Source organism: Phyllostomus discolor, chromosome 6 (assembly GCF_004126475.2).
Source record: "Phyllostomus discolor isolate MPI-MPIP mPhyDis1 chromosome 6, mPhyDis1.pri.v3, whole genome shotgun sequence".
NCBI lineage: Eukaryota > Metazoa > Chordata > Mammalia > Chiroptera > Phyllostomidae > Phyllostomus > Phyllostomus discolor.
The window spans coordinates 13,855,717-13,867,826 of NC_040908.2; the positions used below are offsets into that span (position 1 = coordinate 13,855,717).

Below are 12,110 nucleotides of genomic sequence, written 5' to 3' on the forward strand. Positions count from 1 at the left end.
ATTTTCAGAGTGAGCTGAGTCAAGGGCTGTGGGTGGTTAAACCCCCTCCAGCTTTCTGGGAGTTTGCAATGGCAGATGCCGTCATTTCTGCTTGCTGAGGCCTTCGCCTCCCCAGCTCACGGAGAAATGTCTACTACCATAGTGGCAAAGTCTGTCCCCCCGCTTTGGGCTGGGACAGGTATATGAAGAGGAGCGTTCCATCAAGAGCTTTGCGGGGAAGCTGCTCACACCACTCACACTGCTCACCCTGCTCCCAAGAAAGCTGCATCCTCACCTAGCATTTTCACTCCTTCCTTTGCTGTGTTCCAGGATGTGGGTCTCATTGGTGGCCTAGGGAGGGGTGAAAAGGCCCAATTGCAGGGCGATCATTGCCGGCTTGCCTTTGATGAGGTTATGTCCATTTTCACATTCTCACCTGCCCTCCTTTGGGGGCTGCAGTAAGGGGGCACTTCGCTCTCAGCTACCATGAGGCCAGTGCCTACTGATCCTGCCTTTTCCCTTCAACTAGTAACTGGAGGCAGACGGTCAGATGGAGAAACCAGGGACAAGAGAGTCGCCGGGAGTCCAGGTTGTGATCAGGAACTGGGGCACCTGATTCTGACTTTCCTGACCCGGCTGCTGTCTGCATTGCGGACAGCTGGAGCCTGGAGCTTGCTCGCTCTAGAAAACGACCCCAGTCTTCTCTCAGCCTCTAGTGGTGCCCATCTCCTCCCGGGAAGGGCTGTGGGGCACCTGCTTCCGACCTGCTCTCGGCAGCAGGGGGAGATGACATAGGATTTGAAGGCAGCAACTCACCAGGGAGATGGTGGAGTTGGGGGGCTGCATGCGGCAGAAGCGTCTGCGTAGAGCCTGTTGAACCTGCAGGAGATAAATGCCTGGTTACGGCAGCCGAAGCCCCTGCCTTTGGCTGTGAGTCATGCGGGCATGGGGTGGGCAGACTCACTTTCTTGTCCATAAGGCAGCCAAACCACAAGATGAAGACACCCTGAAAGGAGGGAGAAGGGGGTAAGTGAGTCAAGGAGGAAGGGATCGACCGCAACCCACTCCTTCTCTTCCCTCCTGCGTTGCCTCTGTCCTCTTGTCTTACTCGGGTTTCGTACGTCAGCATCCCCGGGGCACAGGGCCCCTCTGGTGCTGTGCTTGCTGCTACGGTTGCGAAGGGGCTAGCAAAGGGTTGGGTGCTGACGATGCCCTGGCTTCCCTGGCAAAACCAGGTATTATTTCATAGATACGGAAACCAAAGCTCGGAGGGATTTGTCCAGTTATCCAGCCAGTCAGCAGAGGAGCTGGGACCCAAACCTGCACCTTCCCAAATCCCTGACCTGTGTGTCCTCTGCTCCGCCTCGACAGCACCTTGAGGAGGGACTGGCAGTGACTTGGAACGTCTAAAATGGCACAAAGCACAACCCCCTCGTCACCACCCACCTGGGAGGCGTTGAGAATCGTGAAGACGTAGTGAGGGACCGTGGAGTCGTCCTCCAGCAGCGTGGCCAGGCCCAGCACCCAGGTGAGCCCGAAGATGGGTGTGAGGACGAGCAGGGCTTTGGTCACCCCAAGAAGGTCCTGGCGCTTCTCCCCCTGGGGTCCCTCTGACAGTGAAGGTCTCAGCAACTTCAGCATGGTCACGGCTAGGACCAGCCCATTCAGGCCCACGATGACTAGCACCGGCCCCGCAAAGGTGTAGCTCACCCCTCCCTTCTCATCCAGCCAGCATGCCCTCTCTCCCAGGTATTGCCCTCGAGGCAGGTAGAGGCCCAGGGCGGCCCCTGCAAACCCCATCGGGCACAGGTAGCCGAGGACCACCATGAGGGAGAGTACTCGGCGCTTGGACAGCTGATGGAAGACAAAGAGCAGCTGGTGGGCCAACATCAGGGCCTGAGCCAGCATCCAGAAAAAGGTAGCCAGGTAGAGGAAATGGCAGAGGAAGGCAGCAGCCAGGCAGAGTGGACTTTCGGGCCCTGGAGGAAGCAGCGCGGCTCCCAGGAAGCAGGTGTCCGCGGCCAGCAGACAGAGCACCATGTTGAGCAGGGCTGCGTGGCGTAAGTAGGCAACTGTGTTTCGCACCACGACTCTCCACACCAGCCTGTACACGCCCAGGCACACAAGCAGTGCCAGGATGGAGGCCCCCAAGCCCACATGACTCAGCAGGTCCAGGGTGCGGCTTTCTGGAACAGGGTGTCGGGACATGAGGATGGAGAAGGCGGTGAGGTGCCGGCAGATGCACTGTGCGGCGGAGCTGGCGTTGGCTGGCTGCGCCTGGCACCCTTCCTCCGACCAGCCCCCGTTGCCCTGGAAGAGATGGTGGTCCCAGAAGACACAGTGAAAGGTGCCGTCTCTGTCCCCGAAGTCCATGATGACTTCTCCCTGGTTGAAGGCCTGGCCGCCTGCCATGATGGAGATGGCGAGGACCAGGCCAGGCGTGGTGTAGAGGGAGTCCCCCAGCCCTTGTCCGTAGTTCGAGGGTAGAAGGCGGTCCAGCTTGCGCAGCACCAGGCCAGTCATGGTGATGCTGTCGTTACCAGTAACCAGTGGGGCCAGCGAGTGTCTGGGAATCAGCGCCTGCAGGGGCGGCTGAGTGGAGAAGGAGACTCTGTAGTCAGCGGGGAGTGTGGCGCTGAGGAGCTGGGTCTGCATCTGCACGTTGGGCAAGCTGAAGGCGAAGGGGTGGTCCTGTGGGCGCAGGCTGCGTGCCAGGGTCTCCACAGACAGCAGGAGGTCTGAGCTCGCCGAGGGGGTCTGCACCTGGGCCTCGGTCCACAGAGGACTGGTGTCCATGTCTAGGACCTTGTCGGTGGTTTTCAGGAGAGCCTGTGGCGGCCAACAGAGAGGAATGCTAGCACCCTCGGCACTGAGCCAGAGGCCCTAGGGTACATAGGCCCCGAAGCCTACCTTTCCTAATTCACCGCAAGACCCGAGGTTGGAGAGGAAGGGGGGAAAGCAGACAGACCTCTGGGGGGGGAGTTTCTAGACAGGAAGAATGGGGGCATTGTTCAGCCAACCACTGGAGCCTCTTTGAATGTGTGGTCTCCTGAAGCTCATCCCACCCCTCCATCCGACAACCCTTCTTCCTCCTCCATCCCTTGGGGTCAGCCTGGCCCTAAGGAGGCCTTCTTCAGTTTCGTGACCCCTTCAGGTCTAAAAGGCAAGAATGGTGGCAGAGGGCACAATGTCCTGAACTAGAGAGTCATGCGCATGCCTGTACACCAACACGCGACCCCTCTTCCCAGACGTGAAGGGCGTGCAGTGTCATAGCCCTGAGTTACTCTTTTGGCCGCAGCCTACGGGTCACCAACTGGTGCCTATACTGAGAGCTGGTTTAGGGGGCCCAGTAAAGCCAGTTGCATTTGAGTGTCTTTGTGCAGGCTCAGATGCGTGTGTGCGTGTGTAAGGGGAAGTCATGTCATGTCTACATATCTGTGCGTGAATGTATGCCTCTGAACTCGTGTCTGCACACACTGTCCACAATCTCGCATGTGTTCCCAGCGTCGAGCCTTCTCCACATTCCGTGGCCTGAGACACTGGTGTCCAAGGGGAGCGATGGACCACAGGAGCGGTCTGGCGTCTGACAGCCCGTGGTGGTGGCAGAGGGACAGAAGGGCCCAAAGCTGAAAAACTTCTGGCCTCCTCTGCCCAGCTGGCCCTGCTGCAGATCAGAGACCTTACCTCCAGGGCACTGCGGTTAAGCTGTGTTCCGGTGTCTGCCACGGCCTTGGCCAGGTGTGTCACGGTGCCCAGCAGTGCCAACAAGTCAGAGGGTGAGCTCACCACCCCAGTCCGCTCCAGCAGCTCTGCCAGGCTCCGAGGCACCTCTGCAGCAGGGCGGCCCTGGCCTGCCCACAGCAGCTGAGACAGACAGGACAGCAATGGGGCTGGTGCGGGGGAGTGAGTCTGCGCCAGAGAGGGGCCACTCCTCCCCCATCCAACTCCTTCCTTCCCATAGCTACGCCCCTCCCAGGGGGGTCAGGGGGCAGACAGCAGAGTGAGCCACGTGGATGGAGCTGACAGCAACATTAGTGGAAGGGACCCTGGACAGACGAAGGCTTGGGAATAGCACCCTCACCACCACGAGAGTCCCAGCCACTCTCATGCCCCCACACCTACTTCCTGGCTCTGCTAGGGCCCTGATTCAGAGAAGCTGAGTAGCTTCTGGGCTGGGCCTCAGGAGGAGAGGAGCCCGGGTCCTGAGCGAGGAAGGGGCAGGTCGTGGAAGGGGTAACATGCGGGCAGCAGGGCCAGAGGCTCTACCTGGGCTCTCTGAAGCAAGGCACGGAGCCCCGTGTCTGTGCAGCTGTCCTGGACGGGCCCCCAGACCCCATCGGGCCCACACGTCCTCTTCACCATGCCCGTCCTGTTCACGGGACAGGGGGCCTGTGCCACGTAGCCAGCCTTGGTGACATTCCAGGCACCAGCTGCGGAGTCCTCAGGACAGGCAATGTCTCCATCTGAGGAATGACGTCGGGACCCACAGGCTAGCTGAGCCTTTCCTCGGGTGGAAACCCGAAGCAGGCTCTGGAGCCCGGCCCTGGTGCCCGGGGCAGGGGAGTGCCTGGGAGGAGGTCCCAGGCCCAGCCGGCGAGAGGTCGGCCCGCTGGACCATAAGCCCCACCTACCCTGGATGACGGTGACCGAGATGGGTACTCGGAGAGGGGTCAGTCCTGGGCTCTGCAGGTCACAAGTGTACGTGGTGTCCGCTGCAGGGCAGTGCTGAACGGCCAGCACAAGGCACTGGTCACTTGGCTGGTTGAATAAGGAGGCTGAGGGTGAGGCAAGAGAAGGGCGCTGTCAGTCACTAGGCCAGGAAGGGACCCCGAAGCCAGCAGGCCCCAGTTTGCTGGTTCGGTTTTTCTAGCAGTTTCAGGAGTAGATGAACCCGTGGGCAGGAGCAGAGTAGTACTCGGGCATCAAATCATGGAAGGCAGGGCTCGGGTTTTGGCGAAGGCCCCTGCGGCTCGCTAACTAGCCTGGGGACTCCAGGCACAGTGTCCTCCTTTGTAAAACGGGACCATCATTACATGAACCTCAGGGCGGGCAACGAGACTGTGTGGGGAAAAGCACTGAGCGGGAAGTTGTCTATAGCCGTGAGGTTCTTGTTGTGTCAATAGAATTGGGATTGCTCTGTCACGGAGAACTTCAACTGGTGTGCCGCAGGATTTTTAAAATATGTAATACCTGCCCTGGCTGGTGTAGCTTGTGGATTGAGCATGAGCTGTGAACCAAAGTGTCGCAGGTTCAATTCCCAGTCAGGGTACATGCCTGGGTTGCAGGCCATGACCCCCAGCAACCGCACATTGATGTCTCTCTCTCTCTCTCTCTCTCTCTCCCTCCCCCTCCCTCTCCCTCCCTTCCCTCTCTAAAAATAATAAATAAATAAAATTTAAAAATAAACATAGAAAATACATTAAAAAATATGTAATACCTGACTAGTTGGGGACACTGACCTCTTTTCCCTTAGATTGGCAAATAAAAAAATGACAACAGCCAGCACTACAATAGCCGCCTGGTGTGAATGAATCAAAATTATACCCTTTTTTTTTTGTCAGATCGGCAAAAAATACGTAGTTTTCGGTGTGCCGCAGAAGTTTAGTGATTAGTTCATGTGTGCCACGCGATGAAAAAGGTTGGAAACCGCTGCTCTGTTGGGTAACAACTGTGTGGGACGTGGACCTCCCACGTTGAGCTGCGGCCTTGGCTTCAGGGAGTCGGAGGAGACAGGCTGTCCCCCTCCTCCGCCCCAGACAGCCGGCCCCCGTGCCCCCTTGGTACCTTCGCTGCCCTCTCCAGGACTCCAGGAAGCCACGTAGCCCAGCAGCGTGGGCGGGGCGCAGCAGCTCAGCTGGAAGCCAGGGGAGGCGGCGCAGGAGACGGAGAGCTGGTCTGGAAGTCGCGTTACATCTGCCGCCCGCAGGGGCACCCTCACCACCTGGGACAGCTCCCATCTGAATCCCTGGGCCTCGAAGCAGCACTCGTACTTGCCTGCAGACACAGGGCCTTCTGAGTCTGGGCTCTGCTCAACCGCAGCAAGAGGGATCCCTGCCCCCAGAAGGATTTCCAGGAGGAAGAAGAGAACTGGAGAAGAGGCTCCTGACCCTTGTTTATTAGCTCCTACCCATGAATTCTAAAGTGAATCTGCCTCACCCTGATCGTGTGGCTCAGTTGGTTGAGCACCGTCCTGCAAACCGAAAGGTCATGGGTTTGATTCCCGGTCAGAGCATGTGCCTGAGTTGCGGGCCTGGTTTCAGGTTGGGGCGCGGATGAGAGGCAACCAATAGATGTATCTCTCGCACATCGATAATTCTCTTCCTCTCTTTCTCCCTCCCTTCCCCTATCTCTCAAAATAAATAAAATATTAAAAAAAATAAAAACAAAGCGAACCTTTTCCCCTCCAGCAGACACCCTTCCTGCACCATCCCCTACCATTTCAACAGCCGGAAGAAAAGGACTTGTCTGTTCTCAGTTAAAATTGAGACCATATTTTCAGCATTCTTCCTTTATAAATTTTCACATCAACAGGACTCTTAGCCTTTATTTCCCCAAAATAAATATATAGAAAGATGAAAAGGGAAAGGCAAAGGAGGAAAGAAAGGAAGGAAGGAAAGAGGGAGGAGGGAGGGGCAGGGAAGAGAGAGGAGGAGGAAGGACAGGCCTGCTACCTTCCCACTGATGGGAGATGTTGTTGATGCTGAGGACAGTCTGGCCTGGGCCAGATGCCAGGGACACCTGTGTCCCTGGCTGCAGGAGGATGGGGCTCCCTGTGCGGCGCTGCAGGAACCAGTTCAGGTTGGCGGTCTCGTGGCTCGTGAGGAGGGTCAAGTTCAGCGTGTCGCCAGGCATCTGCAGCCAGGAGTTCAGGCTCAGGGTGCCTGGGACTGAAAGGAGGCGGGGACAGGGGATCGCTGCAGCTGGAACTCGTGGGCCCCCACACAGCTGAGCTGTGACACTCCCCCATCCTCTGACTCCTACCCTCCTCGCTCCCTCCCCACCTGGCACTTTTTATTTTATCTTCTCCCTGCAGGAGCGTGGCTGCTGCAGTGCAGCCTGGAAGACCCCTCTGTCACTGGGAACCAGCCAGGGAACCTTTCTGACCCATGACCTCCCCTCTCCCAGCGGGGAAACTCTCTCTCTCCTTGTCGGGGTATCTCCAGAGCCCTGTCGCTCGCTCATTGGTCTCGCTACTCAGGTCCCGAGCTGGGGGCCTGTGACCTGCTGTGATGGCTGGCATCTTCTCCTACCCAGAGGAGCCAGCCTCTGGGCTTGGGCCAGCTGGCAGAAATACAGGAGTCAGAGAGGAAAAAAAAAATAACACAGGGAAGGTTTCTTTCACTTGGGCCCAGTGGTTTCCGAGTTCTCCTCTCTCCTCACCAGGTGGCAGCAGCTGGCAGTACCCAGCTTCCGCAGGGCTGAGGACCAGACAGTCGCAGGGCTGGTGGTTGTAGGGGGGGTGGCAAGGATCGTGTCGGGAGCAGGCGCTGGTGTTCCACTGGTATCCGGTCAGGCAGGCACAGTGGGTCAGCCCGTCGGGCTTGGTGGCGCACTCTGTGACGGGGAAGGGAGTGAGAAGGGGGTGGGCCGGCCGAGAAGGCCACCTCGGCAGGACCGACCGCTGCCGGATGCCTGGGAGGTCTGGGGCTGGGGGTCTGGAGCCTCCCAGAGTCACGGGCACAGCTGGGACCGCCTCCTCAGCTAGGGTTCAAAGCAGCGGAGGTCATGCACTCCCAAGGGCTCCTGGGGTCGGGGTCAGGGTCAGGGTCGGGGTCGAGCGGAGAAGTCCAGGACCCCCACCACCTGCCCCCTGGGCCCTCTGTTGGAGCTGGGGCCCTGCAGACCCTCCAGGAAATGGGGCGCATACAGGCACGCCGGCTGCAGAAGGGCTGGGGGGCCCCCATTCCCTTCGCTCTGAGCCCCCTTCCCACGCCACCAGCCACCAGCGGTCCTGAAAGGCAGGGCCCAGTGGAGTTCCCCCTACCTGTCGTGAGGCTGAGGCCAGTGAGAGTCCTTGGAGGAGAGGAGGCCGGGGCGGGGGACAGACTCAGGGGACTGGAGAGTGTGTCCCGCCAGGTCTCGCTGGAGAAGTCCAGCTGCACATAGACCGAGGCCAGGACCGATTCTACAGGAGAAGAGGGGGCCGCTGGAGAGGAGGGTCAGGCAGGCCAGGGGCCAGTTCCCACGCCTCACTGGGCACTGCCAGGAACCCGGAGCAGGCCCCCCTCCCGTAGCCTGTCTGGGCACAGCCAGGACTCAGGGGCAGTGGCTCCTCATCTAGCTGTGGCACACCCTGTTTTCTGTCACCCTCCCAAGAGCCCCCCATCTCACAGACGAGGCTCTCAGGGATGGATGAGTTTCCCAAGGTCTCACGGCTGGAGACCGGGTGGATGGACCTGCCTGAGCAGCGCCGGTCTGGCCCTCTCTGTCCACCCGCCGCCCTGCACTGCGGCCTCTCCCGGGGCTCTCCTCCCGCCTCGCTCCCTGCTCCCGCCTCTCCTCCTCCATCCACTCACCACCTGCTCCACTTGCGAGGTCCGGTTGCTGCCCAGATTCCCCTCCTGTCCCACTGGGTGCCTAGAACAGAGCGCAGAGGAGAGACCTCTGAGGAGAGGCTGGCCCCAGGTTTCCGTCAGGGACACCTTCGTCCCCAAGTGGCCCAGGGGGCCAGCCTGGCTAACCTGCTGGCATGACACAGTCTCTTGGAAGGGCCTCTTTCTAAATTTTTATTTTTATTTTTTGCCTGGAATTAAGTGGAACATCAGGAGGAGGAAGTAGACTTCTGGCAGGAGGTTGGAGGGATGCAGCTCCAGGGACCCGCCAGAGCCTGAACCCAGGAACCAGGCACACCCCGAGAGTCAACATGCTTTGCTTAATTCCTTCCTGAGTTCACCGGTCGGTCGCTGGGTCTCTAGGCTAATTGAAATGGCTGGGCCTGCGGCTCCAGGGGGAGGGGGAGGGGAAGGGCTGGCCAGCGCTGGCTGGGGCCCGGAGGCTTGGGAACCTCTCTTCTCTCGGTAGGAACTGCCACTGGGGCGAGCAGAGGCAGCGTCTTCCAATGAATACTCCCCGGTTCCTGGAAATTGTTCCTCACCACCTCCCCCGATGCTCAGAATTGTGTGTGTGTGGGGGGGGGGATATCTAGCTAACAACAGACAGGGATGCAGATGAGGAGACGGATGGAGACAGAGACAGAGATGCCACGTGGGAGCAAGCATGGATGAAAAAGTGCTGCTCTGGACTCGGCTGCCTTTCCTCAGGTTCTCTCCTCTGCTCTGTGCCAACGGTCCCCACATCTGGGGAGTTTCTCTGTTCGTGTTTAAATTGCAAGCTTGACTGGAGGTGCAGCCGGCGTCCCTGGACTTCGCAGGGACTCGAGTGAAGAAACGAACCCCCTCCCGCCACACTCCGGAATACAGACTGAGCTCTCAGAGACCTTGTAGCAAACCAGGCTCTTCTTTAAAGTCCTTTCCCCTCCACCTGTCGTTTCATCCCACACCTGTATTGCCCCTCACACCCAATGTCCTCGTTGTTGCCTCTGCAGACCTCCCTGGGGTCCTCACCCCAGCATTACTCACAGGTTGGGACACTGGGGCCCCTGGTGACCCCACCAGGGGCAGAGTGGTGGCCAGCAGGAGCACCGGGGCAGCTGAGCAGACCATGGCTGGCGAAGCAGTCCAGCAGAGCCCTCCCTCTGCCGCATGATGCAAATTTCCAGGAGAGGAGCTGGGGGCAGAGCACAGGTGGGGTGGGAGGGAGCAGGGGAAGGGAGCTGGGGGGGCCCGGTTTACAGAGGAAGAGCTACCACCCCAGACCCAGAGAATGAGCATCCAGATAGCTGTTCGGCCACCTGGAGCCTCCCCTCCTCCCCCGCCTCCAGAGGAGTCTGCCCAGATTCCCCCTGGGGTCTGGACCGAGGACTGGGCAGGGGGGGGGGGGGGCGGCAGGAGAGTACTTAGGGGCCCAAGGTCACACACAACCAGCAGCAACGTGTCAGTAAGTCCGGTTCAGTCACGTCTCCAAGGACCCGGGAAAATCTGGGTTGTTCGGAACCCCCAGGAAGCTGGATCATGGGTCCCAGAGTCCAGGTTAGAAGAGACAGACCTGAGAGCTGACGGCTCTCCTCAGATGCCTTCCAGACAGAGACTTGAGTGAAACAAACGATCTGGGGAAATACTAGGAGAAACTACCCTGTGATTTCACAAAGTAAGTTTGACGTGCAGAAGGCATTTCTGAACAAGATGCAAAACCCAGAAGCCAGGAAGGAAGTGAATTAGACATTCGAAGAAGATTTAACTTTGTGATGAGAAGAACGTTAGGGCAAAAAAGGCAAAAGACAGCCTATTTGTGGCCAGATGATTGCGTGAGGGGCTATTCCTTTTAGTTTTTAATTTTTCAGTTACAGTTGACATTCAGTATTATATTAGTTGCAGGTGTACGGCCTGGTGGTTAGACACTTATGTAACTTATGACGTGGTTACCCTGAGAAGTCCAGCGCCCACCTGGCACCATACGCAGTACAATGGTGTTGGCTATGTTCCCTGTGCCGCACTTCACGTCCATGTGTCTAGTTTGTAGCTGCCACTTTGCACTTCTTAATATCTTCACCTCTTTCACCCAGCCCTCGAAGCCCCCTCCCACCTGGCGACCTTGGTACCCTGTATCTATGAGTCTGTTTCTGTTTTGTTTATTTTGCTTTTGAGATTCCACACATATGAAAAATCATATGATACTTGTCTTTCTCGGTATGACTTATTTCACTTACCATAATACCCTCTAGGTCTATCCATGTTGTCACAAATGGTAAGATTTCACTCTTTCTTAACAGCCAAGTAATATTCCATTGTATACCCCCAAAAGTCCAGTCATTGTTAATGGAACAAGAATAGTTTGTAACCTGGCAGCCAAGGAGAGAGGACTGGAATGCGCATGTGTGACCGATGACGACTTCACTGTACTAGTCGGTGGGGGCAGCAGATGCCGTTGAGTGAATCTGTGTCCTGTGTGTTGTTTCATTCAAATGAATGGGGGAGTAGAGGAATGAATCTGCATCAAATTTTGCGCTAAACTTGAACGACCCTTCACAGGAACCATTCAGATGATTCAGAAGCCTTTTGGGGATGATACAATGAGTGCAGCGCAAATAAAAGTGTGGTACAAACTTGCTAAATGTGGCCAAGAATCTGTGGAGAGTGATCTGCGTTCTGGAAGGCCTGCGACAAGCAGAGCACCTGAGAATGGTGAACGTGTACGGGCTGCAATCAACCAAGGTCATCGACTGACAGTGTGAGAACTAGAGGCTGATTTGGGGATTCCAAAAACGCCTGTGTCTGAGATTTTGACGCAGCATCTGCGCATGAAACATGTGATGGCAAAATTCGTTCCCCAGCTTCTGCTACCAGAGCAGAAGGAACATCGTGCTGCAGTTGGTAATGACTTGATTCAAATCACTACCAGTGAACCAGATTCCCTCAAGAAAGTCATAACGTGGAAGGGGACTGAGGTGTCATTGTCCTGTGTACGATGTTTCTTGTGTCTCGTATCTTCAACAAATGTCTCTGTTTTTCATATTACATGTCTGGAGATGTTCTGGACCGATCTTGTACACTACTGATAGTGCTGCAGTGAGTAAAAGGGTGGATGTATCTTCTTGAGTCAGTGTTTTGGAATTCTTCCAATAAATATCCAGAAGTAGGATTGCTGGATCATAAGGTAGTTCTATTTTTAAGTTTTTTAAAAGTATATTTTATTGGTTATGCTATTACAGTTGTCCCATTTTTTTCTCCCCTTTGTTCCCCTCCACCCTGCAACATCCTACCCTCCAACATTCCCCACCCCCAACTTAGTTCATTTCCATGGATCGTACACGTAAGTTCTTTGACTTCTCCATTTTCTATACTGTTTTTAACCTCCCCCTGTCTATTTTGTTCCTACTAATTATGATTTTTATTCCCTGTAACTTTCCCCCCATTCTCTCCACCCACTTCCCACTTTAGGGTTACCCCCACGCTGCGTTGTGACGCTGTATGTGGGGGAGGGGTCCGAGAGGGAGCAGTGCCGCTTGCTTGGCTCTCGCCCTGCTTTCCGTCACTTCCCCTGCTTCCCACAAGCAAAGTGGGCCCTTCTGGCAC

General features: G+C 56.9%; 1 protein-coding gene across 2 annotated transcripts; it reads right to left on the bottom strand.

Moving 5' to 3' along the window:
* Window positions 1-270: 270 nt before the first annotated feature.
* Window positions 271-9,746, bottom strand: ADGRF3 (adhesion G protein-coupled receptor F3). Of its 2 annotated transcripts, XM_028517601.2 has the most exons (13): window positions 9,558-9,746; window positions 8,496-8,556; window positions 7,964-8,104; window positions 7,360-7,533; window positions 6,651-6,893; window positions 5,764-5,973; window positions 4,611-4,754; window positions 4,246-4,442; window positions 3,664-3,843; window positions 1,426-2,808; window positions 944-985; window positions 796-858; window positions 271-330 (listed from the first exon to the last, which is right to left on the bottom strand). In XM_028517601.2, the coding sequence occupies exons 1-13, from the start codon at window positions 9,639-9,641 to the stop codon at window positions 271-273; spliced, it is 2,982 nt and encodes a 993-aa protein (XP_028373402.1). In that variant the 5' UTR covers window positions 9,642-9,746. The 2 variants fall into 2 exon arrangements, with proteins under 2 accessions (XP_028373402.1, XP_035883635.1); XM_036027742.1 differs by lacking the exon at window positions 271-330 and having other exon boundaries at window positions 536-858; window positions 6,651-6,866.
* Between the last annotated feature and the right edge of the window lie 2,364 nt (window positions 9,747-12,110).

Excerpts from the sequence above, each read along its gene's own strand:
- ADGRF3 (XM_036027742.1), bottom strand. The coding sequence starts at position 9,641 with ATGGTCTGCTCAGCTGCCCCGGTGCTCCTGCTGGCCACCACTCTGCCC. Across the intron at positions 7,534-7,963 it reads TGGCCTCAGCCTCACGACAG|AGTGCGCCACCAAGCCCGAC; the intron begins GTAGGGGGAACT and ends TCCCCGTCACAG. Across the intron at positions 859-943 it reads GCTGCCTTATGGACAAGAAA|GTTCAACAGGCTCTACGCAG; the intron begins GTGAGTCTGCCC and ends TATCTCCTGCAG.